Source organism: Balaenoptera physalus (assembly GCF_965194825.1).
Source record: "Balaenoptera physalus genome assembly, chromosome: 2".
Lineage (NCBI taxonomy): Eukaryota > Metazoa > Chordata > Mammalia > Artiodactyla > Balaenopteridae > Balaenoptera > Balaenoptera physalus.
In genome coordinates this window covers 87,686,224-87,713,567 of record NC_138883.1, presented here as the reverse complement: position 1 = coordinate 87,713,567, position 27,344 = coordinate 87,686,224, and the positions used below count along the sequence as shown (strand labels likewise).

General features: G+C 34.1%; 1 protein-coding gene across 2 annotated transcripts in view; it reads right to left on the bottom strand.

The window, feature by feature from the left end:
- The window catches only part of GOLM2 (golgi membrane protein 2), a 102,075-nt gene that overhangs the window by 7,039 nt on the left and 67,692 nt on the right, over positions 1-27,344 (bottom strand). The window contains exons 8-9 of one of the 2 annotated variants that reach the window (XM_082450141.1): positions 26,789-26,959; positions 1,364-1,531 (exon numbers count right to left, since the gene is read on the bottom strand). In XM_082450141.1, coding sequence (XP_082306267.1) covers positions 1,364-1,531; positions 26,789-26,959 — 339 coding nt within the window. The remainder of the gene's footprint in view (positions 1-1,363; positions 1,532-26,788; positions 26,960-27,344) is intronic. The other variant, XM_082450142.1, reaches the window with a different exon arrangement.

Here is a 27,344-nt window from a genome sequence, read left to right as displayed (position 1 = left end):
GGTGGGGGCTGAATATGAAGGCAGGAAAGGATACAAACAAAATAGAAGGCAAAATAAATGAAAATTCCTGCCCTCCAAGAGCTTACAATCTAATTGGTGATACGATATGCATGCATGAAAAAGCCTTAAAACTAAGTTATAAATAATTGCAAATAAATATAATCCAAACAAATTACAAAAGCAATGAGAAAGAAATGGTAAGATTTATGAAAAATGGATGAGATTGTAGAAAAACGGATGAGTACAATTTTTTCATTGATACCAAAAAGTGTTTGAGAATTTCTCGTTAACACATCCATATATAACTCCTAGCATTTATTAATCTCTTTCTAATCCAATAACCATTCTTCCAAAACTAGAATGTGCTAACAAAATAATGCCTAGGTGGAAGTCAGAGTCTCTAGTTTTCCTTTTTCTATTAACTATGTAGTATTCTAGGACAACTATATTTTCTTCTGAGTTTTACAGAAACAATTCTTGTCAGGAACCTAAATAAAATTTAATTACTTTAAAAAGAGTTAAGGAAGAAATCAAGACAGGTTACATTGAAAAATATTTCATGCAACGTATTATAAAATTGAATACTTCACACATTAAGTTCATAATCAATTTTTATAGAAAAGAGAAAAAGCTCCATAAATGCTACTAAATGATATAAGCAGGCAGAAAACAGGCCTAAGAACTTGCAATAAAGCAACATACTCTGATATGCATGCGTGGGTAGGGGTGCATGCACACAAGTAGATTCTGAACTTTCACTAAGTTAAAAGTTCAGAAGGAACACAGTTAACAAGGAAAATATGTTGAATCTGTGTATTAAACACAAAACAGACAAATCTTCACAAACTGATTGTTTAGTATAAATTTTAAGCCTCTCAGAACAAATTTCAAAAACAGCCTTCCTATGCTGAATCATTAGTGAAATAATCTTATCTTCAGTGTGGACAAGACCATTCCCTTTGTGGCTGTCTGGTTAATATCTGTACTTAGAATGATGAAATGCTTTCAGATGAGAAATTGGAAAAGATTTTTTTCTGGGAGTATTTGCCTTAGGTAAAGTCTAGAGCCATTTTAAACAATTTAATTCTAAAATTTCTGAAGAGTCTGAATTTCAAATTGTAACTATAAACACTAATACATATCACATAATAAATAAAAATGAAAAAAATTAAAATGATTTATTTAAAGGTCTACAAATACCACTATCATAAAATTGTTTTCAAAATAAAATTGAAAAACTGCACAGAACCTCTCTGTATTAAGACTGTACTGCTATTAAGTGGGGAAAATTCTACACAAATTCAACCAAAAAACTTAGAGGTGGGTTTCACGGTCACAGCATGGAGGCCAGGCCCACGCTCACCTTGGACGTCTTCCTCTCCACCATCACCATCTTCTTCCTCATTGTAAGCCAGCTCAGCCTGCTTGTCTGCCTCATACTCACCTACGTTACCATCATCCCCATTATAATCCGCCAGTTTAGAGCCATGCTGCGGATCAACAGGGGATTCATTCTCATCAAAGAATCGGCCTGTGAAGTAGGTAGAGGATTAATTCAAGAGTGAAGAGAGAAGAAAAGAAGGGACCTATACTGGAGGTAGACCAGAAAGTAGACAAGTGAAACCTGGCAATTTTCAGGATACTGGTTATTAAAAAAAGATACACTTTCTGAAGGTTATCCAAGATAAAAGGAAATAAGAATGAAGACAGAAAATAATTTTATTTAAGAATTTCTCTTTTGTGTTAATTCCAGTACTTGCTGCTTAAGGTTTGAATGTTTTCTTAAAGAAAAGGGCACAATTTTCAGAATTGTTTTCCTAATAACCAACAACTTCTCTGATAGAAGTATTTGTCTAATTTAACACTTTAGGAGAAGAATAAATAATTTTATTACTAGATACAATACATATTTGAAATCTGTAGTCATTTACTGCTTTGTGAAATATCACTTTCCACGAATAATTTTGATAACTTTTCTTATCAGCATAAATGAGTACCGTGTAGGCTAGTTTCCTTTTGGAAAATAAGACAAACTAACATACCGGAGGGCTACTTTAAGTTTCTTCACTAACAGTGATTCACTATAGTCATGGATTACCAGGGAGGGATGGCAAAGAGAGTAAACTATCAGAATCCCTAGTGGTATGTGTTTTGAAAAACATCCCAAGTAATTCTGATTTATTCTTTCTCATTTCCTGAACCATATTTCTAAAAGTCAATGACAGAGGAAGCTTAAGAAAGTTGACCGACATGAGGCTGTTATATTATACACATTCATAGCAATTAGAAATCAAGAAGAGCAACAGACATAACACCTACTGTAGAAAGCTATTCAACAATATTCAACAAATGGACATTGAAAATAAAAATGCTAGGCAAACTAAGGTGTGACTCACAACACAAGTTAAACTACTTTGACACTGAAGTGGCAAAAAAGTAAATTTTATGTAAATTTTAGTAAATCCCTAAAATATGAATAACATTAACTTACTGATGATGTAAGAATTTAAGACTTTTTTAGAAATTATAAACACTTTCTATGATAGGTTTAAAATTTTTGGAATTATATTTTTAAAATTCACATTGCAATGAGACAAACTTCCTCTGCTTGGAAAGAAAAGTTAAGTACAAAGAGAAAGAATTATGGAGGTATTGGTCAATTCTACAGATGGCTCACCACATCATGAGGCCAATATATTTCTAATTGCTGTGTAAAGAGTCATTCAGGAAATATCAAAATATATACACAGCTTATACAACTCGATATCAAAAACACAAACAACCTGATGAAAAAATGGGCTGAATAAACATTTTTCCAAAGAAGACATACAGATGGCCAACAGGCACATGAAAAGATGCTCAACAATGCTAATTATTAGAGAAATGTAAATCAAAACCACAATGAGGTATTACCTCACACCGATCAGAATGGCTATCATCAAAAAGTCTATAAATAATAAATGCTGGAAAGGGTGTGGAGAAAAGGGAATTGTTGTGCACTGGTGGTGGGAATGTAAATTGGTGCAGCCACTGTGGAAAACAGCATGGAAGTTCCCTAAAAAACTAAAAATAGGGCTTCCCTGATGGCACAGTGGTTAAGAATCCACATGCCAATGCAGGGGACACGGGTTCGAGCCCTGGTCCGGGAAGATCCCACATGCCGTGGAGCAACTAAGCTCGTGTGCCACAACTACTGAGCCTGCACTCTAGAGCCCGCGAGCCACGACTACTGAGCCAGCATGCTGCAACTACTGAAGCCTGCGCGCCTAGAGCCCGTGCTCCGTAACAAGAGAAGCCACAATGAGAAGCCTGTGCACCACAATGAGGACTAGCCCCCACTCACCACAACTAGAGAAAGCCTGTGCGCAGCCAACGAAGACCCAACACAGCGAAAAATAAATAAAATAAAATAAATAAATTAATTAAAAAACCTAAAAACTAAAAATAGGGCTTCCCTGGTGGCACAGTGGTTAAGAATCTGCCTGCCAATGCAGGGCACATGGGTTCAAGCCCTGGTCCTGGAAGATCCCACATGCCATGGAGCAACTAAGCCCGTGTGCCACAACTACTGAGCCTGCGCTCTAGAGCCCACGAGCCACAACTACTGAGCCCACGTGCCACAACTACTGAAGCCTGTGCACCTAGAGCCCGTGCTCTGCAACAAGAGACGCCACTGCAATGAGAAGCCTGCACACCGCAACGAAGAGTACCCCTCGCGCACCGCAACTAAAGAAAGCCCGCGCGCAGCAACAAAGACCCAAGGCAGCCTAAAATAACTTTAAAAAATAAAACAAAACAAAAAACCCCCCTAAAAATAGGGACTTCCCTGGCAGTCCAGTGGTTAAGATTCTGCACTCCCAATGCAGGGGGCACAGGTTTGATCCCTGCTTGGGGAACTAAGATCCCACATTTGGCACAGTGTGGCCTAAAAGAAAAACAAAAAACTACCATATAATCCAGCAATTTCAGTCTTGGGTATATATCTGAAGAAAATGCAAATACTAATTCAAAAAGATACATGTACCCCCTAATGTTCATAGCAGTATTATTTACAATAGCCAAGATATGGAAGCAATTTAAGTGTCCATCAATAGATGAATGGATAAAGAAGATGTGGTATATATATACAATGGAATACTACTTAACCATGAAAAAGAATGAAAATTTTGCCATTTGCAACAACATGGATGGACAGAGAGGGTATTATGCTTAGTGAAATAAGTCAGACAGAGAAAGATACATACTGTATGTTATCACTTATACGTGGAATCTAAAAAATAAAACAAACTAATGAATATAACAAAACAGAAACAGACTTGCAGATACAAAGAACAAACTAGTAGCAACGAAGACCCAACGCAGCCAAAAATAAATAAATTAATTAAAAAAACCCAAACAAACAAACTAGTGGTTACCAGTGGGGAGAGAAAAGGGGGGAGGTGCAAGATAGGGGTAGGGGATTAAGAAGTACAAAGTACTATATATAGAATAAATAAGCTATAAGGATATATGGTCCAACAGCGGGAATAGAGCCAACATTTTATAATAATGTTAAATGGAGCATAATCTATAAAAATTTTGAATAACCATGTTGTACACCTGAAAATAATGTAATATTGTAAATCAGCTATACTGCAATAAAAAAAATAGTCAATCAGGAAAATAGTTAAAGAACAAATCATACTCACATAGGCTTTTTTTTGGCAGGGGGGCAGTTTACAACAGGAGACTGAAGTAAATGGGGATAATAAAAAAGAGCATAAAGTCATCTTAAATCTATTCTAGAATAGAGTTGGCTATGTACAATAAATAAATGGAAAAGTTGATAAAACAGAGTTAGAGAAAAGAAATGGATGTACAAGAGTTAAGAAGGAAAAAGAGTAACAAGAGAAGAATAGGTAAGCTATTTGTGAGAAAGACCCTGTCTCCTAATGATAGTAATACAAAACAAAACATTTTGGTGTCATTATTATCTGTTTCTCTTATGATAAAATAACTGATGTCAATGTAAAAAGAAAAAAGGGAGATTTACAGAAATCTATATTTTCTTTTTTTAATATGCAATATTATGGACAAAATACCTGGAGCAGTTAAATCATCTTTATGCAATGTGAAATTGCTGTTTTAAATATATAAACATTTTAATATGGTAGTTACTAGTGAGTTTCTCAAGATACACTATTTCCTCCAAGAAAATATTTTCATTTTTTATGAGAATTATGAAATATAGAAGACCAAAAAATTACTCTAAAAAAGTTATTGCAAAATATAGTTAATTTAACTAATATTATAAGACATGGTATATTAATCAAAGAAATGGTTGACCTGTACCTATTATAATATTCCAACAAACAATTTACAAAGTTTCTTCTCTTTTTTTTAAAGGTGTTTGGTGTTCTGACTAGCCTGAATTCAGTCATAAAATTTCCATACTACAATTACAGTGACCTACAGAGATAATAAGAAAATCACTAACAAGAATGGATGACCACAATAGTAATTCATACAGTACAATAGACAACAAGAGACAAAAAACAGAGCCAACTACATAAAATTGCCAGTCAAGTTGGGGATATCAAACTTCACAGTAGACAGTGAATGAATATGGCTATATAAATAAAATGCATGATGCTGATCAATATGACAGACTGCTAAATTATCTAATTATTAGGCATCATATTTGCAAAAAATTATACAAGGGAGAAATCAGTGTGGGTTAGAGCTAGAAAGGAAGGTTTCAAAAAAGAGGCAATCAGGTTTCTATAGTATAGTGGTTATCATGTTTGCCTCACAAAAAAGAGGCAAATATATTGGACCATGACAGAGAGAAGGAAAGGAGCATTCAAATAAGAATGAAGATGGAGTATTCAGGAGACAGTAAAGAGATTAATTTGACTGGATTTATATTAGAAAGCAGAAAGATGAAGTTTGAATTGGGAATAATTATGGAAGACCTTTAAAGTCAGAGATTTTAAAAGGCTTCCTATATCTACTTCATAAGGTCATTGTACATTGCAAAGAATGGCTTGTCTTCAGGACTGGTCCTTGGCTTGATTGTGGGAGATAACTTCTGAGCCCTTGGGCCATGCTTACCAGTTTGATTGGACAAATTTATCCTAATGAAGTGATTCATGGTGAATATTTGTTTTTGCTAGGTGGAGGCAGGCAGGTCTAGAGTCTGAATAGCTGACCTCAGTCACGTGGGCACTACATGACTACATGAGGATACTACATGAATGACCCCCAATAAAAACCCTGGACACCAAGGATCACATGAGCTTCCCTGGTTGGCAACACTTCACATGTGTTTTGTCACACTTCTTTGCTGGAGACTGGAAGGAGACACCTGGAAGCTTACATCTGCTTTTCCCTGGCCCTCACTCCATGAGCCTTTCCATTTACCAATTTTAATCTCTGTCCTTCTGCTGTACTAAACTATAACTGTGAGTATTATAACTCCTCTGGGTCCTGTGAACTCTTCTATTGAATCATCAAGCCTCAGAGTAGTCTTGGGGGACTCCCAACAAAGCATCTTAATATATCTGTTCTGCAACTTGCTTTATTCCCTCCACATTATGCTTTTGAGATTTATCCATGTTGATAAATGTAGCTTTATTCATTTATTTTAACTCCTATGTGATTCCACTGTATGTCTGGTACATACACCTTGATACTATAATACTGATGAGTATTTGTTTTCAATTTTCAATGTAATAAACAATAAATATTCTTGTACATGCCTCCTTATATATAAAAACGTTTGTAGGTAACATATTAGGTGCCAAACTGCATGGTATGTACATCTTCTCACTCTTATGACCAATCTTTTGATTAACAAAATTCTTAATTTTAATAAAGCCCAATTTATCATCTTTTTCATTTATGGTTAGCTTTTTTGGGGGCTTACCTGGTTTTAGAAATCTTTGCCTACTCCACATCATGAATATATTCTCCTGTTTTCCTCCAGAATTTTATTAGCTTAAAATTTTAAATCTGCAATCTATCTTGAATTTAATTCTGTGTATTATGCGAGATAGGGGGGCCAAGGTTATTATTTTTCCATTTGGCTATCCAACTGACCCAGTACTATTTATTGAAAAGACTATCCTTCCCCCCATTGCACTGCAGTATCAACTCTGTCATAAATCAAGTGATCATATATATGTAGTCAGTTCCCGTATTCTCTGTTCTGTTCCATTGGTCCATTTGTCCATTCTTGTGCAAATACCACACTGTCTGAATTACTTTATCAATAACAGTTTTTATAATAAGTCTTGATATCTGGTAGTGGACATCAATAAGTTTTGTTCTCCTTATAGATTGTCTTGGCTATTCTTAGCAAGACATATATATGTATAGCTGAATCACTTTGCTGTATACCTGAAAGTAACACAACACTGTAAATCAACTATACGTCAAATTAAAAAAGTCACCTGCAAAAAGCTAAAAAAAAGTTTCTTTTTAAAAATTTCATTTTATATGTTTACTGCTGACATATATAAATGCAATTAATTTTTATATTAATCCTATATCTAATAACTTTGCTAAATATATTTATTTAATAGTTTGTAAATTGTTTTTGAATTTTCTATATAAAAAATCATCTTAATATCAGTTTTATTTCTTCCTTTCTAATCTCTACACTGTTTATTTTCTTTTCTTGTACTTTATTTTATTGACTAGGACCTACAGTGAAAAGCTAAATAAAATTGATAATAATGGTTATCCTAGTCTTCTTCTGGATTTCAGGGGAAAGTTTTTGATAGTTCACCATTAAGTATGATGTTTGTGATAGGATCTTGGCAGATACTCTTTATCAGATTAAGAAAATTACCTTCTAATCCTACTTTGCTTAGAGTTTGTTGTTTTTAAGGAATATATGTTGAATTTCCTCGAATGCTTTCTTTGCATGTATTGAGATGATTATTTGATTTTTCTCATATTTGGTGAATGTGGTAAATTACATAGACTGCTTTTCAAATATTAAATAACCTTGCATTTTGAGAATAAATCCAACATGGGCATTATGTATATAATTTTTACCTATCTTTGGACTTGATTTACTAACATTTTTTTAAGATTTTTTATATCTATGTCAATAAGAGGGACTGTCGTATAATTTTCTTTTTTCATAGCATCCTTAGTTTTGCTATCCAACTTATGGCTAGCTTCATAAAATGAGTTGGGAAGTGTGTCCACCTTTTGAATTCTCTGAAAGAGTTCATGTTAGATTGGTTGCATTTCTTCCTTAAATGTTTGTAAGAATTCACCAGTGAAACCATATGGGCATGAAAATTTCATTAAGGGAAAGTTTTAAATTACAGATTCAATATTTTAAATAGACATGGGACTATTCAGATTTTCCTTACCTTCTTGAGCTAGTTTTGTATACAGGTGTTCTTCTAGGATATTGTCCATTTCTTCTAAATTTTCAAATGTTTCATTTTCAATTAGTGTTTCAAACACTAATTCATATTACTTCACTAAATATCTTCTAATATTGTTATTTGTAGGCTCTATATTGATGCTCTCTTTTTCATTCCTGATATTGTTAATTTGTGCCATCTCTTTCTGTCTTGATCTGTGCTAGGGGTCTTATTTTCACTAGTCTTTTCAAAGAAGCAGTTCTTGGTTTTGTTGATTTAATTATCAATTTTATACAGTGATTCTGAGTTTAGTAATCTAGCTAAACTTTCTTATTATTTAAAGCAGCATCTCTTTTGGGATGTGGTGAGACTTTTGATTACCTATTCAACTTATTTAATAGTTACTGGTTTACTAAAATTTTCAAACCTTCTTGAGCTAATTTTTGTAATTAATTTTCCAGGAAAATTTGATCTAAGTTTTCAAATTCATTGTCAAAGTTTTTAGAATATTATTTATTTTATCTCTTCTATTTTTCTTCATTAATATTAGTAGGGGTATATTTATCTTAAGTTTTTTGTGGTTTCCCTTTTTGCTCCTAATTAGTCTTCATTTTCCATTTCATTTATAACTGCTCTTGGCTTTTATTTTTTCCTCCCTTTACATTCTTTAGGTTTTCCTTTGTGATTTTTTTGCTCCCTCTTTCTCTGAGCTAGATTTGCTTAGTTTCTAACCCCAACTTAGCTACTTACTAGCTAAGTAGTCTTGAAAGTGTTATGAAACTTCCTTTTGGGACTTCCTTGTTGGTCCAGTGGTTAAGACTCTGCGCTTCCACTGCAGGGGGCACGGGTTCGATCCTTGGTCAGGGAACTTAGTACCACCATCATTATAACAGTAGAAGTACACTTACCACCACCACTACTACTATTACTACTACTGTTTTGGGGTTGAATGCAACTCATTTAATTTTTAGTTTTTTTTCCTTAATGCTTTTGAGGCCATAAATTTAGCTGTAAATACTATTTCAGATGTATCCCTCACATTTTGATATGTGTGGTACTTATATTATTGTATCATTTAGTTCTGTAAAATTTGAAATGCCCATTACAAATCCCCCCAAAATAGAGTTGAGGATTGACTCTTTATAGTTTATAATACAGGAGTTTTAAAATAATATTCATGATATAAATTATGTGACATTTATTAAGACTCCCTATGACCTAGTATCTAGGCAACCTCTGTAATTATTCCATGAGTACTTGAAAAATGTTTTTCTCTTCATTAAGCAATGGGATCTGTATATATTTATATATATTTGAATAAACGATAGTTTTTGCTTCAAAATTTCTATAGTCTTGGTGATTTATAAGTTTTGAAAGAAGTATATTAAAACATTTCCCATTAATTATGTAGTCATCAATTAATCCTTGAAATTGCATCAGTTTTTTGTCTTCCTGTTTCCCGGCTATGTATTTAGATGAGGATTCCCTCTTTTTTGGAGATTGTTCCTCTTGTTACTATGGAGTATGTTTTTTCTTCTCTCCTTAAAATCTATTGTTATTTGCTAATACTTTACATCAGCTTTCTTTTGATTATTATTTCTCCAAGGAATATCTTTTTTTCTTACATTATAGCAAAATATACATTACATAAAATTTACCATCTTAACCATTTTTAAGTGTATAGTTCAGTGGCATCAAATACATTGACAGTGTTGTGGTCATTAAATACATTGACAGTGTTTACTATAACCATCACCACCATCTATGTTCAGAACTTTTTTCATCTTCCCAAACTGAAACTTTGTATGCATTAAACAATACCCCCTTCTCCACCCAGCCCCTGGCAACCACCATTCTGTTTCTATGAAATTTTACTACTCTAGGTACCTCATGTAAGTGGAATCACAACAGTATTTGCCTTTTGTGACTGGCTTATTTCACTTATCATAACGTTTTGAAGGTTCATCTATGTTGTAGCATGTGTCAGAATTTCATTCCTTTTTAAAGCTGAATAATATTCCATTGTACATATATGCCATATTTTGTTTATCCATTCATTTGTTGAAATACTTGGGTTGCTTCCACCTTTTGGCTATTGTGAATAATGCTGTTATGAATATGAATGTACAAATACCTGTTCAAGTCCCTGTTTTCAATTCTTTTGGGTATATACCCAGAAGTGAGAAGCCTCTTTTATAGTCTTTTCATTTTCATGTTTTCTACGTGTTTGTGTTTAAGATTTAGTTGTAAACACTATATATAGCTGGATTTGATTTGCATATCCTTTTATCATCTCTTATAACAGGTAACTTTAATCTGTTTATATTTATCATGGCTTTTGTAGTATTTGATCTTATTTCTTTGATTTTACTGTTTAGACGCCTTTCTTTGAATTTTCTTCTTCCTTTCTTTCAATATTATCTCCTATTCCGCCTCTACCCACTGAGTACGTCTTCATTTTGTCCTTGCTGTCCTCATTAGCTGGTATAATATTCTATGTTGGTAGTTATCTTCTACTCATCACAATGAAGATACTATTCTATTATTGTCTGGCATTTAATTTGCTGATGAAAAATCTGCTGTCAATATAATTGTCATTCCCTGGAAATAATCTATATTTTCTGGTATCATTTAAGATTTTTCCCGTTATTTTTAGATACTCTGAGGTTTTCCTACAATGCCTAAAAGCAAAGACTTTCTTCATTTATCCCAGGCATATCTGATCTAACAATTCATGTCTTTCTTCAACCTCAGAAAATTCTGAGCGCTTTAAAGTTTTCAAATTTCTTTTCAAGTATTGATTATCTACCATTTACTCTATTCAAAACTCCTATTAGACACACATATATCTTCTGTCTCTCTTAACATCTCTGTCACATATACATATGATATATACTTATCTCTATATCTATCTATGTCTTTGCTACTCTGTGTTACATTCTTGTTGAATATCTCAGTACAAGATTCCTAATCAATCAGTCAACTATGTTCATGGTCTAACTCATAAGCTGATTTTTTATTTCAATGATTATACTTTTCATTTCTAAAATGTATAACTGGTTTTTATAGCTAGCTGTTTTTGTTTTATTTCTGCCTGTTTCTTAATCTCTTCTTTTTTTGAATAAGTTATTTCTTCATCTCTCTTTGAGGACCCTTAAACACAAAAATAATTTTCATGTTTCAATTGTTGATATGTTGGCTCTCTTAGCATTAACATTTTTCATATATTTGGGGGTTTTGGTTTGCTGATTAATTTTCAGTGTGGATGTGTGTATGGGGGGCGGGGTATTTGTGTTTTTTCTCTTCTACCCTCTCTGTGTTCACCTATATTATCTATTCATTTTATTTTATTTTATTTAAAATAAAATTGTTTTATTTTATTATGTATTCATTTTAGAGATGTCCCAGTTCCCCAGTCTAGGATAAGATTTTTAAATCACATTTCAGAGTTTCTATACCATGATGCTATTTGGGATAGCACAGATTCATTACAGAACTAATAGTAATGTGGTATGACCATGCAGTGTGGTCATAAGGCTGCATCTGCAGGTTTCTGGCTCCATAAGCCTTCAGGTTGCTAAACACTGTAGTTCTTGATGGCAGTCAGCAACATTTATTTTCTGCTTCCTCTGCCAAGGAAGATGGGGCCTTATTTAAATCCTGGCATTAAGCAATAAGCCTGGCTCCCATTATATTCTTTTGCTCTTAAGAGTCAAATTCCTTGAAGCCTCATTTCCAGACCTGGAACCTAATAGGTCTAATCATTCATTTCCTTTCATCGTCGTGTATTTTTGTTTCATTTCTTGACCACAGTAATTTTTAACATGTTTTTGAGATTATCAATATCCTTTTAGTTCTCTCTTTTTACATTTTATCTATTGTTATCTGTGTGAGCAGAGTGGATATCTCAAAGGTGATAAACTCACTAAGCCATCTAGATCAGAGGCTGAAAAATACTTTAAAAAAAATCCATACATAAAATCATGTACTCTCTGATACACTAGCTTGTCTCACCAAGTTGTTCAGGGGAATCATTAACCAAGTTAAATAAATGAATTTCTGCTGCTGCTCACCCTGGAGCACGCATACAGAAAAGCCCATATTGATCAACAATCACCACCTACTGTTTTGAAAGTCCTTGTGACTTTCAGTACAGGGCTGACATTTGAAATGAACTGTTTTCTCAATTCAAGGCATCTAAATATATAGAGTACAGCCCTCCTAATTGGCAAACAGGTGGGTCTTCCATGAATTCTCCGTTTCAACTACTTTGGAGGATGTCTGACTATTTCTTTGAAGTGTGCCTCCAGGATACTCTGAAGTATCCCCTAAACTATATTTTGTGTCACCATATAGACTACATTCTACATTTTAAATTAAACCAACCCAAATATATTTTCTAAATAAGGGCAAAACGTGCCAACAAATTACCTAGCCATTTTTGCATGATGTGGCAAGACAAAATTAAATTTACAAAAAATGTATCAATATAAGTATGATATATTAAGTTATAAAATATACTAAATTTAAAACTGTCAAAAAAATTGTTGTGGTCATTGTATAAAATCTAAGATTTTTTCCCCCATGTCCAGTAGTCAGTTTCAACAAAATTTTCAACTTGTTCTAACAGCATATCATTTAGTACCTACAGAATCAAATACTTTTATATTCATTACCTAGTTATACTTCTATTATTTGTACTTATTGGTCTCTCTATATACCTTTGGTCTCTAGATGAAGTAAAATTAGATGACGATATGGACTGAGATTGTAACTGTCTCCATGATGTAAAAGGAGTCGAGACAGAAAAAGATATTTCTTCACATACTCAGACACTTTCTTCCTACTCCTACTTCGTACTTTCCATTTATCAATAAGGCCTCATTATGATAACAGTGTTCTGTCTCTGGCATTTTCAATGCAGTACCTTTTTTCTCAAGACTACCATCTCCTCATTTACCATTTTTCAATATTACTTCTCAGTCTAATGCCCCTTGCTCGCTAACTTTCAGGTAATACTTCCCTCTCAAGCCCAGTCTAACCTCATGTACCTTTCTATACTGCCATGGATTCCTAACAGCTAAGCCCCTGCCCTGGATCAACTACAAGGTTTCTATTCTATATTTTCATGTTATAGAAAGGGGCCACAAACTCAAATGCCTCCAAGTATCAGACAAGCAAGATAATTGGATGTAATACGTCAAAGTGGGATTATGAGAAATGGGACAAGGCAAGTCTCATTCTAAACAGAATAGTCATAATCAGTTCCAGTGATTATGTCAAACAATCTGGTTTAAGAGAATTAGAGGCTTCGAATTTTACATGAAATCTCTTGACTTTTAAATACTGGCAACTATTTCAGATTTTTAAAAATCACTGTGTGGACTGAACAAAACTAATATGCTAGCTGGATATGGTGAAGTGTCATCAGTTTTCAATCTCTGCAAAGAATTATTTTTGCTATTTAACAAAGTTTTGGAAACAGAACATATAGATCTAGCCTAACACAAGATCACTTTCTTCAAGTTCCACTAAAGCCTGGCCATTCCTATAAGCCTTAATCTCCCAAATGAACAAATACACTTATCCCTCATCTGCTATTCTAAACGTTCTTTTTTACCTATTTTGAATGCAGATGGAAAAGTGAAGTTAACAATTAAAACTATAGAGGGAATTCCCTGGCAGTCCAGTGGTTAGAACTCCATGCTTTCACTGCTGAGGGCCCAGGTTCAATCCCTGGTTGGGGCACTAAGATTCTGCAAGCCACACAGCATGGCCAAACAAACAAACAAAAACAATTAAAACTATAGAGAAAAAAAAATGCCCTTAATGCTTATTCATGAAGAATAAAGTCAGAATAAAATGGCAAAAATTTTTAAAAGACAATAGAAATGGAAATTTAGTATATAAAAACTTAATACACACAACGAAACAACAGAGGAAAAATTGTGTTTACAAATGCATAGTGTTTTGCCTAACAGGCGTTTGATAAAATTTGTTTATAAGTTAATATATTAGTAAGAAAGAATTAAGTGTGAAGAATTAAGTATCTGTCCAAAAACTTAAAAGGGGAATAAAGTGACAAGTCACAAATAGCAAAGAATAAAATAAAAGGCAGATTGAAAATTAAAAAGTGGCAAAATTAGTAGTTGGGTTTTTTGAAAATAAAAAAAATTTAAACAATCCATAAACTACAATTTAAAAAAAGAGACAGACTATAAAAGTTTCAGGACTAAGAATTTTAGAATAAAGAAATTAAAAGTAGGGAACTTCTCATGTATTATATAATTTATGACCAAGTAATCATTTTGATTGTGTGACTAACTACAGAAATATAAAATTCCAAAAGTAATGCAGTAAGTTTAACAAATGTTTACTATGTACATGCAAGGCTGGGAAAATAAAAAAGAAGAAGACACAGTTCCTGCCCTTGTGAGTTACCACTCTAACAGAGAGGACATGTATACAAACAGTTATAGGATTCAGGACACACTACCCAACATTGAGGTACTTTAATCTTTTGTTTTCCAGATTTAAGGAAACCTTTTCCTCTTATCTCTTAAACTATCTATAACACAGCAATTTGGTGTTATTTATTTTTATTCACAAAAGTATACTTTTGTGACTAAAGATAAAACAACTACTTTTTCTCCCTACCTAATCCCTCCAGAATGCAGGAACTCTTAGTCAGAAAGCTTGTTTTCATGGCAATATAGTTATTTTAAGTTCAGTAAGAATCTGCTCTCCTTGTAATAGAACACAGTTGGAAACTTTGGCTATATTACCAAGGCTCTAACTAGAATGTCATATTTGAGAATGATGCATAAAGTCAGATATGACCAGACAGCTTCATGGAACTAGGGCTGAGATTAAAGTGTCAATACTTATAAAGTGCCCCCATCCTCCCTCGAAAAAAACCAGCTTATACCTGGTATACAAAGTTCCCAGCCTTTCAGATGAATAAGGAAGGTCACTTCCTGGCAGGCCCAGGAACTTCAGGATATATTGTGAACCTCAAGAAGATAGGAATTGTCTCTAGGTACTGCAGGCGAAGTCTGAAGGCGAGTCTCTGGCTTGGCTTCCTCGCCTCCAGAGGCTTTTAAAGATCCAATCTGAGAATCCTTATGAAAAGTTCCAGCAAAGAAAACTCAAAAGACCTATGTGGTCAATCACTATTCTTGCACTCACATAAATAATCAGGCCAAGTTTAATGAGACTAGACTTATTTTGAAAAATAGTCTTTGATTATCTTTGATAGAAATGGGGTGACTATAGAGAGAAAAATGATGCTTCAATAGAAAATGACAGTAAACCCTTGTGGCTATTAAATACTAGTCCTATTTATTGTCTTTAAGATCTTGTTACCTACCTGCAAACTAGACTAGATGCTGAATCCTTTTAGTTTCCTTCAATATCTGGCTGCAACTCTCCAAATTAAAGTTTCCAATTTTTCTCACCCCTTCTAACTTTGAATCATTAAAACTTAAAATTGTCCTTTTCCCAAAGCCTTGCAAGCTGAAGATGGACAGTTTGATATAAACTTCAGAGAAATCACCACAACAGTTCATGTATGGACAACCTTTGTGCCTGTTGCCATTTAGGCCACTTAGAAAGTTCAACAGATCACCTGATGACATCACCAGATATTCAAGGAAAAGCTGTCATATTGCCAATGCAATATGAAGCATCTGAAGATGCTTCAAGTCCAACATCTAGAAAATCTTCTTGATTGACTGTCTTCTGGACTAAAAAACCGAGTTTACAGTTTGTACCAACCATTAACCTTTGTTTTTCTTATGTTTCCCTTGAAATACCCAGGACTGAGACTAGTTCAATGGGTTATGGAGCAAGCTAACAACTCAGTTTCTGGATTGTGAAACTTCATATGGAAGTTTCAGACAGGGGAATGACAGGTTTCACGACATGCAACCTGAAAATATAGCACCTTGAAATATTAAATATTTCAAGCTGAAGGAATTTGAGAAATGGCATGTGCAGAAAGGACTTTCTGACCTTCCCCTGAAGCAGGTCATAAAACCCTCATGTGAGTGGTACCCTCCCTATACCTGGAGTAAAGGAATATCCTTATATCCAAGACAGAAGGACATCAAGAAGAACCTGAATAAATGAGCCTTGCTAAATTTCTCCCAGTCTACTACACTTACTTCATATCCTTTGTCCTATCATATCTTTCCACTCTTCATCAAGCCTATTATAAAAACATTCAATGCTAAGTATTTAGCATTGATTGGAAAAGGAATAGTTGGTCCTAAAATCTGTACCATACTGAGATACCAGATTGTACTATTTAATTATGTAACAGCTAATAAAAAAACAAACAAACTAAGAATTTGGAAGGAATATTCAGCTGTCTAAGACTCCCATTAATTTGGGCAAGACAAATACATTTCTTTTGAAGACTGAATAACAAATTTGTTGAAGGGTTCGCAAGTGGAGGGGGAAATGGAATATTATTCAGCCATAAAAAGGAATGAAAATGGGTCATTTGTAGAGACATGGATGGACCTAGAGACTGTCATACAGAGTGAAGTAAGTCAGAAAGAGAAAAACAAATATCGTATATTAACGCATATATGTGGAATCTAGAAAAATGGTATAGACGACCTTATTTGCAAAGCAGAAATAGACACAGATGTAGAGAACAAATGTATGGATACCAAGGGGGAAGGGAGAGGTAGGAGGAATTGGGAGATTGGGATTGACTTATATACACTATTGATACTATGTATAAAGTAGATAACTAATGAGAACCTACCGTATAGCACAGGGAACTCTACTCAGTGCTCTGTGGTGAACTAAACGGGAAGGAAATCCAAAAAAGAGGACATATATGTATACGTATAGCTGATTCATTTTGCTGTATGGTAGAAACTAACACGACATTGTAAAGCAACTACACTCCAATAAAAATTAATTTAAAAAAATAATAAATTGGAAGGGGAAATTAGCCTAATAATATAGATTTGCACTTCGAACACTAATCTAGAAGAAACAAAAAGTAGGCAAATATGTTCCCAATTCTGCATTAATTATTAACTAGGAGGGCTGAGCCCATGAAGTTCCAGACATGAATAATGATCACTCATTTGTATCAAACCTATAACTTGTTTATTGGCAAAGGAAACCTTTTCTTTATGAACGGGTCACTAAACACATTTTTGACTTCAGAGATAATTCATTAAAAAAGGAAACTTTTGCAGCATACTGACATTCTCATTTGCCATTTCAGTTACTTGGAGGTAAAACTTACCCTAATGTTAATCTAAAATATTAATCTTGAAAATGGATTTTTAAGAAATAAGATATCACTCAAAAGAGAAAAAAGACAAAAAATACTACATATACATTTCATTGATTCTAAGATGGACTTTTTCACATTTAATACTGCTAACATCAGGATACATCTTCAAATCAGTGATGTGTCATAGTGTAACTGGCAGCAACTTTTTTCCTTTCTTGGTGGTAAAAAAAAAAAAAAAAAACGTGTTGGGATTTCCCTGGCGGTCCAGTGGCTAAGACTCCACTCTTCCTTTGCAGGGGACACAGGTTTGATCCCTGGTCAGGGAACTAAGATCCTGCAAGCCGTACGGCGTGGCCAAAAATTTAAAGAAAGTGTTGAACTTAAAATTAATGACTTTCAGATTCAATGAAATATGTGATCTGTCTTCTGCCTTTCTCTGTTTAAACTGAATGGATATCTCTCCCTCTGCCTCTTTCTTCCTGCCTTTAAAAATGTATCTTAAAGAATCTCTTACTTTTCTCTAATATTTGCATGTGTATTAAGTGTTGTGTGTATGTATATATATTTTACATATACATATTATGTAAATATATAATTTTATAGTTAGACATATTATTATGGAATATGTTGAAATTAGGGAATTTGAAATTATTTCACTAAGGGGAGGAGACAATAGAGAGGAAATTCTCAGTAAAAGGGTGGGTAAACTCATACAGTATTTCCATAATCATGTTTTGGTTTGTACCAATAGCTTATTGCACAATGACCTGGAGAGAGTCACCTTGACACTGACTGAAAACAAAACGAAGATTAAAAACTTTCTTGGATATCATGTTCCAAAAACTTTTTATTCATCTTATATTTTTTCTCAGTTATATCCAAATGATGTCAGTAATAATAATGCCAATTTCTCTAAACTAAACCACTTCTGCATAAATCATTTTTATAATGTAAAATGATTAGATAAATTTTCCGTACTACTACAGTAATTATTTCCCATATATACTTACTGTTTAAATTTTTTTAAAAATAAAAATTCAGGTTTAACCATTTATTTGGGTCTCCTTTTCCTTATGAAGGGACCTGTGTCATGTTAAATAAATTTGTAGGGTTTTTTTCCTGTTAATCTTTCTCAGTTTAATTTTCAGACCCAGCCAGGGATCCTAAAAAGGTCATGGAAAATTTTTTCCTCCCCTTCAACAGTTAATTACAAAATGATGTGGTATATACACTAATGATAATATGTTCAATGGCTTGAAGTACAGTTGACCCTTGAACAACATGGGAGTTAGGGGTACTGACCCTCCACACAGTCAAAGATCTACATATAATTTAAAGTTGCACCTCCATACATGCAGCAACCACATCCTCATATTCAATCAACTGCAGACTGCGTAGTACTGTAGTATTTACTAGTGAAAAAAATCCACATATAAGTGGACCCATGCAGTTCAAATCTATGTTGTTCAAGGGTCAACTATACATTGAGAAGGGAATGATTGATTTGGTCAAGACAGTAGGGATATGAGAAGGGCTTTATCAAATAGATGCCAGCAGAGCACAGCTTTAAAGTACGATTAGGAGTTTGCCAGAAATAGAACAAGAAAAGGAACTATTAAAGAATTTTTCCAAAACTTTAAAAGTATAGAGGAGGTAGTGTGATACAGTGAAAAAGCAGTGAACCTGAAGATAAGGGACCTAGATAACAGTCCCGGTTGTTCCACTATTTGCCTCAAGTAAATTAAACACTCTGGATCTAAATTTTCTTGTCTGTAAAATGAAGAAATCACATAATAGTGGAGTCTCAAACTTTAATGTAAATATAAATAAGGTCTAGGGTAGGGTCTGAAATCTTCTTAACAATCACAGGTGATGTGGATGCTGCTAGTCCACAGTAGTGAGTAACAGGGCATTAGATTATCTCTAATGGTTCTGTTAGGAAACCATTGACCAAAACCACCCACCTTGGCCAGACATCATAATAACCACCTGCATGAGTAGTCTCACAACAGGAGGTCCTGATAATGAACACAGTGCTGCCACCACAAACCAACCGGGAGAATTTGGTTCCCAAAGAAGGGAGGAGACACCAGTCCATAATATGTCCTGCCAACCTTCCAGAAACCCTCCTGCTGGAAACCATCTTGACTGAGAGATGCACACGCCATCAGGAAGGGCCTTGAATAGGACCAAATATGGGCACAGGCAAGATGATTGGCCAGAGACAACCCAGAAAGCTAACCTTATTACCATAAAACCTGAGACTGCAAGCCACGTGGCAGAGCAATTATCCTGGGTTCCCTTACCTTGCTGCTCTCTGCTCGAGCGCTCCTTTCCAATAAAGTCTTTTGCTTTGTCAGTAAATGCGTCTCCACGGACAATTCATTTCCAAGTGTTAGACAAGAGCCCACTCTAGGGCCCTGGAAGGGGTCCCCCTTCTGGTAACAGTTCCTTGTATATACCTTAAATATTTGTTTTCTATTCTATTCTATTTTATTTTTCCTTTTTAGTCACTCTGCGCAGCATGCAGAATCTTAGTTCCCCGACCAGGGATGGAACCCACAACCCCTGCAGTGGAAGCACGGAGTCTTAACTGCTGGACTGCCAGGGAAGTCCCAAATGTTTATTTTAAATAATTCTTCTACTATATAGAAACTTTTAGGCAAATATGATTTTGAGGAGGATAAAACCAAAGAAGAAAACAGTAAGGATTAAAAAAAGGATGAAATTGTAATTAAAACTACATTTGAGGCTAGTCATAGAACTTGATAAACTGACACTTCTGGAACAGAGAAAAATTTAGTTTTTTAAAAATTTTAAGGTAGGTTCAGATTATTATAAAGCAATGTAATGAATGTGTATTGCCTATGTAATGAAGCCTCCATAAAAACCCATGGAGATTTGGGGAGATTAGCATGCTTGGAACAGGCATGGAAGCTCTGTGCTGTCCTATGCAACTCTTCCATATGGCTCCTCCTGAGTTATATTTTTTATAAGCTGGTAATCTAGTAAGTAAAATGTTTCTCCGAGTTCTGCAAGCTGCTCCAGCAAATTAACTGCACCCAAGGAAGGGGCTGTTGGTACCTTAGATCTTCATCCAGTCAGTCAGAAATATAGGCAACAATCTGGACTTGTAATTGGCATCTGAAGTGGGGGAGGACTGAGCCCTTAACCTGTGAGATCTGAGGCTATCTCCAGGTAGATAGTGTCAGAATTGAGTTAAACTGTAGATACCCAGCTGGTGTTAGAGAATTGCTTAGTGGTGTGGGAAAAACCCACACACATTGGAATTGGTATCAGAATTGTACCATATGCTACAGATAAAGACAAGAAATGGAAAAAAATGGAAATTCTAGAGAGAGATAAAAATAGTGAAATAATTTAATGTGAGTTTATGTGTGTACAAGATAAACCAGAAGTAAATATCACAAAGGGAAAATAAATAATAATCCTGGGACAAGTGGTTATCAAGATAGAGAAAACTAAATTTGGATCACTGAATATTCCAAAGAGGTCAAATAATCCATTCATGGTAAAAAAAAATAAATGAAAATTGAGTAGTATATTTACGGCCAGAAAAAGGACAGATGATTTTCAATAAAAGAAATGAAAGTTGTCATAAGAGTCAAGATGGATATGCTGGAATATACACAAATAAAAACCTATTGTGTTAAATTCAGCTAAGTTGCAGGATACAAGATCAACAAACAAAAATCAGTCATAATTGGAGAAATGTGGAGGAAAGGGAACCCTTATGCTCTTTGTAATGTAAATTGGTGCAACCACTACAGAAAACAGTATGAAGGTTCCTCAAAAAATTAAAAATATAATTACCATATGATCCAGAAATTCCATTTTGGGTATTTATCTGAAGAAAATGAAAACACTAACTTGAAACAGGTACCCCCATGTTCACTGCAGCATTATTTACAATAGCCAAGATATGGCAACAACCTAAGTGTCCATTGGTGGATGAATGGACAAAGAAAGTGTGGTATATATATGCAATGAAATATTATTTAGCAACAAAAAGGAATGAAATCTTGCTATTTGCAACAACATGGTTGAACCTTGATGGTATTATGCCAAGTGAAATAAGTAAGTACCATATGATCTCTTTTATATGTAGAATCTAAGAAAAAGTAAAACAAACAAATAAAAATCAAGCTCATAGGGACTTCCCTGGTGGCACAGTGGTTAAGAATCCACCTGCCAATGCAGGGGACATAGGTTTGATCCCTGGTCTGGGAAGATCCCATATGCCATGAAGCAACTAAGCCCGTGAGCTACAACTACTGAGCTTGTGCTCTAGAGCCCGCAAGCCACAACTACTGAAGCCTGCATGCCCTAGAGCCCAGCCCGCGAGCCCGTGTGCTGCAACTACTGAGTCCTGCGTGCTCTAGGGCCCACGTGCCGCAACTACTGAGCCCATATGCTGCAACTACTGAAGCTCGTGTGTCTAGAGCCCGTGGTCTGCAACAAGAGAAGCCACTGCAATGAGAAGCCCGCATGCCGCAACGAAGAGTAGCCCCCGCTTGCCACAATTAGAGAAAGCCCACAGCAACAAAGACCCAATGCAGCCAAAAAGAAAAAAAAAAAAAAATCAAGCTCATAGATACAGAGAACAGATTGGTGGTTGGCAGAGGTTGGGGGTGGGGACATGGGAGAAATGGGTGAAGGGACGTCAAAAGGTAAAAAGAAAAAAAAATGTAGTTGATGTAAAATACTCATAAAATTTTTGAATCATATTCAAAATATTGACTTTATATATATATATATACACATATGTTTATGTATATGCTAATGTATATGACATAGGTATATTTTTACAGTATATTTAAAAACACTATTATTTCTAAAAGAGTGAAAATAAAATACCATTCTAAGATGAACCCAAATATTAGCATATTCTTAGACATTTGCATTAAAATTTTTAAAACCAAAAGCCAAGGAAACAAATAAATCAGTCATATTTCTATGCACTAGCAATGAACAATCTGAAAAGGAAATTAAGAGAACAATTTGATTTACAATAACATAAAAAATAATTAAATGTTTAGGAATAAATTTAACCAAGGAGGCGAAAGACTTGTACACTGAAAACTACAAAAACTGCTGAAGAAAATTAAAGATACCCTAAATAAATGGAAAGACATCCCATCTTCATGGATTGGAAGACCTAATATTGTTCAAATGATAATACTCCCCAAAGCAATCTAAAGATTTAATGTAATTCCTACTAAAATCCCAACTGTCTCTTTAGTAGAAATAGACAAGCAGATCCTAAAATTCACATGGAATTGTAAGAGACGCCAAACAGTCAAAATAATCTTATAAAGAAGTGCAAAGTTGGAAGACTCACACTTCCCAATTTCAAAACTTACTACAAAGTGACAGTAATCAAAACAGTGTGCTCCTGGCATCTGGTCTCAATGGAACAGAATTAAGAATCCAGAATAAACCCACACATGTGTGGTCAACTGATTTTCAACAAGGATACCAAGACTGTTCAATGGAGAAAGAAGGTGTCTTCAACAAATAGTGCTAGGACAACTGAATACCGATGCACAGAAGAATATAGTTGGATCCTTACCTCATACTGTATATAAATATTAACTTAAAATAGATCAAAAACGTACATATAAGAGCTAAAACTATTATTGTTGTGACCATTTTGCAATGTATACAAACACTGAATCATCATGTTGTACACCTGAAACTAATATAATATTTTAATCAATTACACCTCAAGTTAAAAAAAGAGCGAAAACTATGAGGTTCTTAGAAGAAAACATGACCTTTTTGATTTGGCAAAGGTTTCTTAGATATGACACCAAAAGCATGAACACCAAAAGAAAAATAGATAAATTGGACTTCATCAAAACTGAAAACTTTGTGCATCATGGGACACTATCAGAGAGTGAAAAAACAAATGATAGAATGGGTAAAAATATTTGCATATCATACATCTGATGAGGGTCTAGTATTCAGAATACATAAATAATGCTTAAAACTCAACAGCAAAGACAAACAACCCAATTTTAAAATGGGCAAAGGACTTGAATATACATTTCTCTAAAGAAGATACACAAATGGCCAACAAGTACATGAAAAGATGCTCAATGTCATTAGTCATTAGGGAAATGCAAATGAAAATCACAATGAGATACCACTTCACACGCGCTAGGATGGCAACAGTAAAAACAACAGCAACAGTGAAAAATACTGATAGTGTTGACAGGGATGTCGAGAAACTGGAACTCTCGTGCATTGCTGATGGAACCGTAAAATGGTGCAGCTGCTGTGGAAAATAGTTTGGCACTTTCCTATAAAGCTAAACACAGAATTACCATATAACCCAGCAATTCTACATCTAGGTACACACTTAAAGAATTGAAAACAAGTGTTCAACAAAAGCTTGTAAATGAATGTTCATCGCAGCACTATTCACAATAGCCAAAAAGTGGAAACAATCCAAATGCCCATCTACAGATGAATGGATAAACAAAATGTATTCATACAACTGAATATTATCCAGCCAAAAGAGGAATAAAGTATTGATACCTGCGACAACATGGCTGAACTCTGAAAACAGTATGCTAAGAAAAAGAAGCCAGACACAAAAGGCTACATATTGTATGATTCCATTTACATGAAATATCCAGGATTCCAGGTGAATCCATAGAGTCAGAAAATAGGTTAGTCATTGCCAAGGACTGTGGGTAGGAGAAAATGGGGAGTGAATGCTTAATGGGTACAGGGTTTTCTTTTGTAGTGATGAATACTTCCTGGAACTAGACAGTTGTAATGATTGCACAACATCATAAATGTACTAAATACTGCTGAATTGTGCACTTTGGTGAATTTTATATGTATTTTACCACAATTTTAAACTTATTTTTAATTTCTAAAAAAATCATTTGCATGATATAATAAAGTCTCATATCACAAAAGGCAGAAGTGGAAACTGTAGTAAAGTTAATTTATCAAAGGTTAGCATCTGAATTATTGATAAAGATTTGACAGAAAGGTATAGGATCAATCTCCAAAGTTATCAGGCTCAGTGGTCAAAACTGATGCACAGATTATACCAAGATATAATTATAGTATAATTCCTCACATAAAAATGGACAGGCCACCAGAAAGTAAATGCCTATTAAAACACCCTTAAGGAATCATTATATTCTAAATGCCTTACAAAAGAGTTAAAAAGCAAATGTGGCCAGGCCTTAGGGAAATAAATAAATGTAAACATCTCTAGTGACATTGTGAAACTGTCCTAGAGAACAATCTGACATCATGTAACAGGAGCTATAAAGTTAGTCAAGTACTTTGACCTAATAAATTCAGTTAGGGGACTACACTTTTAAAGGAATACCCAAAGTAGGAGAAGCAGGAAATAATTTGAAAAAAAGATATTCATAATCATGACATCTAACATAAGAAAATATGAAATAATTTAAATAATCAAAGAGTAGAGCTAAATGAACTACTATTATTGCCTAAACACAATGGAATATATGCATATGTCTACGTGTGTGTATATGTATATATGTATATTTTTAAATGACAACTACATAACTATTTGATAGGTTAAAATGCATGTAAGAAATAATGCCAAAGTAAATCACAAAATAGTGCTCACATTGATTTAAACTCTATATATACATTGAAAAGAATTCGGAGTAAGATTTTAAAACTCAATAGGCTCTTTTAAAAATAAATTGTAGGAAATTCCCTGGTGGTCCAGTGGTTAGGACTCCATGCTCCCACTGCAGGGGGCACGGGTTTGATCCCTGGTTGGGGAACTAGGAACCTACATGCCACACGGCACAGCCAAAAAAACCAAAAAATTGTGTAAAGTAATAATTTCCTGGTGATCATTTTCCAATCACATTCTTTACCCAAAGACTGGTTAAAAAAAAGAGAGGTAAGACAACAATAACAATTTTTATAGAATAAACTATACGTAGAAGAAAATCTTGTGATCAAATTAAGATATTTTATCTTAGTAAGATTCTGACCTTACTATAAACCTTTTTGTTGAGATAAAAGTTTTGAAGCCAATTCCCCAACAAGATTTGGAGGAAATATTTTTTCACTGTATTTAAAATGTTAACCATATTTTTGTAAATAAAAACATTTTTTATATAATACTTCAGTCAAGATACATGGATATGCTTTAAAATGTCAATGAAGGAAAGTCAATTAAATGTACACAAACTATACATTCATATAGATGCAGAAATATGAATAACTGTCATAAGACCAATTAAAAATGTAACACTGTGCAGTTATCACAGTACAAACAACCTGTGTACAAGTAAAGGCCTAAACACTGCTCTGAAGAGTTGTTGCCATAGAAGCCATCATTAAAAGTAAACAAAAGCAAACTGGAGCTTTCAGACATTCTGTCTATTCAGAAGTTGAAGGGAAGAAGCCTTAAAAAGCAGAAGCAGTGAAAAGTACAGTTTAAGAGAGCTGGTCTAAGAGCCGCTGTCCTGTCCCCAATTCTGTCTACTACCAGAATTTTTTCTTATACATCTTGAAAATCTACCAATTAGAAAATTATGCAGATTAACAGGTATTGTCCATTTATCATAATCAATACCTCTGAAACAATTAAGCAGTCAAACATTATTACACAGTACTATGAATTTGTTCAACTTCTTTCACTTCTAACACCTAAATGAAGCAAATTGCAATTGGAGGGAATGGAAAAGGAAACAGCATTGAACTTTCTACCATGGCAGTCTTTATTTCTTCCAGAACTCATTTTTCAAAACTCTTTATCTTCCCTCCTTTCTAATCAAAGTTTTCATATGTTAGCCTAACAAAATATATCTTCTCTCATCACTTCTCAGAAAAATTTTACATTCATAAGAACTAATAGCATTTTTTAAAATCAACTCACCTGAAATTTATTTTTTAACACTGGAGAACAAGAGAAGTTTTTGAAAGTGTTCTTTAAAATATCTCTATCCATTTAAAACCTACTTTTCTTTTAAATTTTACAACTGTCATATTCTCTTTATATGTATATAACTTCACTATACATCCATTAGTTAGAGATTATAATAATGAAGACCTTAATTGAGACTTGTAAATAAATATATTTAAAGAAATCTTTTCAGCATAATATTCATCAACTGATTCTTACTTTGCTTCAATTTATGGAGATCACCGGCTCGATCCTTGGTAGCCTGCTTTAGAATATCTGCTTGAATTCTGGGTTCACTCTCCAAGTTAGGGCCTGGAATTAAATGTTGAAGAGGATTGGAAGGGTTCTGTTTTGAAGTTCTGGGGTTTCCATTGTGGTTTACATGAGAATCTATGGCATAAAAACATCAAATTAAGGTCATATTTTGCAGAAGAATTTCATAAGACCTACTTGAGAAAAGGTAAGACACACTGTTATCTGATACTGGGTAGTCAGGTAGCTTTTTTTTAAAGCTTTATTTTATTTCTTTAATCAAATCTCATAACCAATGTGATTTTAGTTGTGTGAAGTTTACTAATCATTCCCAGGTGGGTATCTTTAGTATTGATTATAAACCTATTCATCAGTGGAATATATATCAATAGTAGAAACCCGAAGATTAAAATGGCAGTGATACCTGTAACTTTTCTTCCCTCCAAATTCTATATTGCTGTCTGAAATCTCCAAAATCCAATAAGGCTTTTAGAATTTCTAGTCTTGAAGTCATTTTCATCTA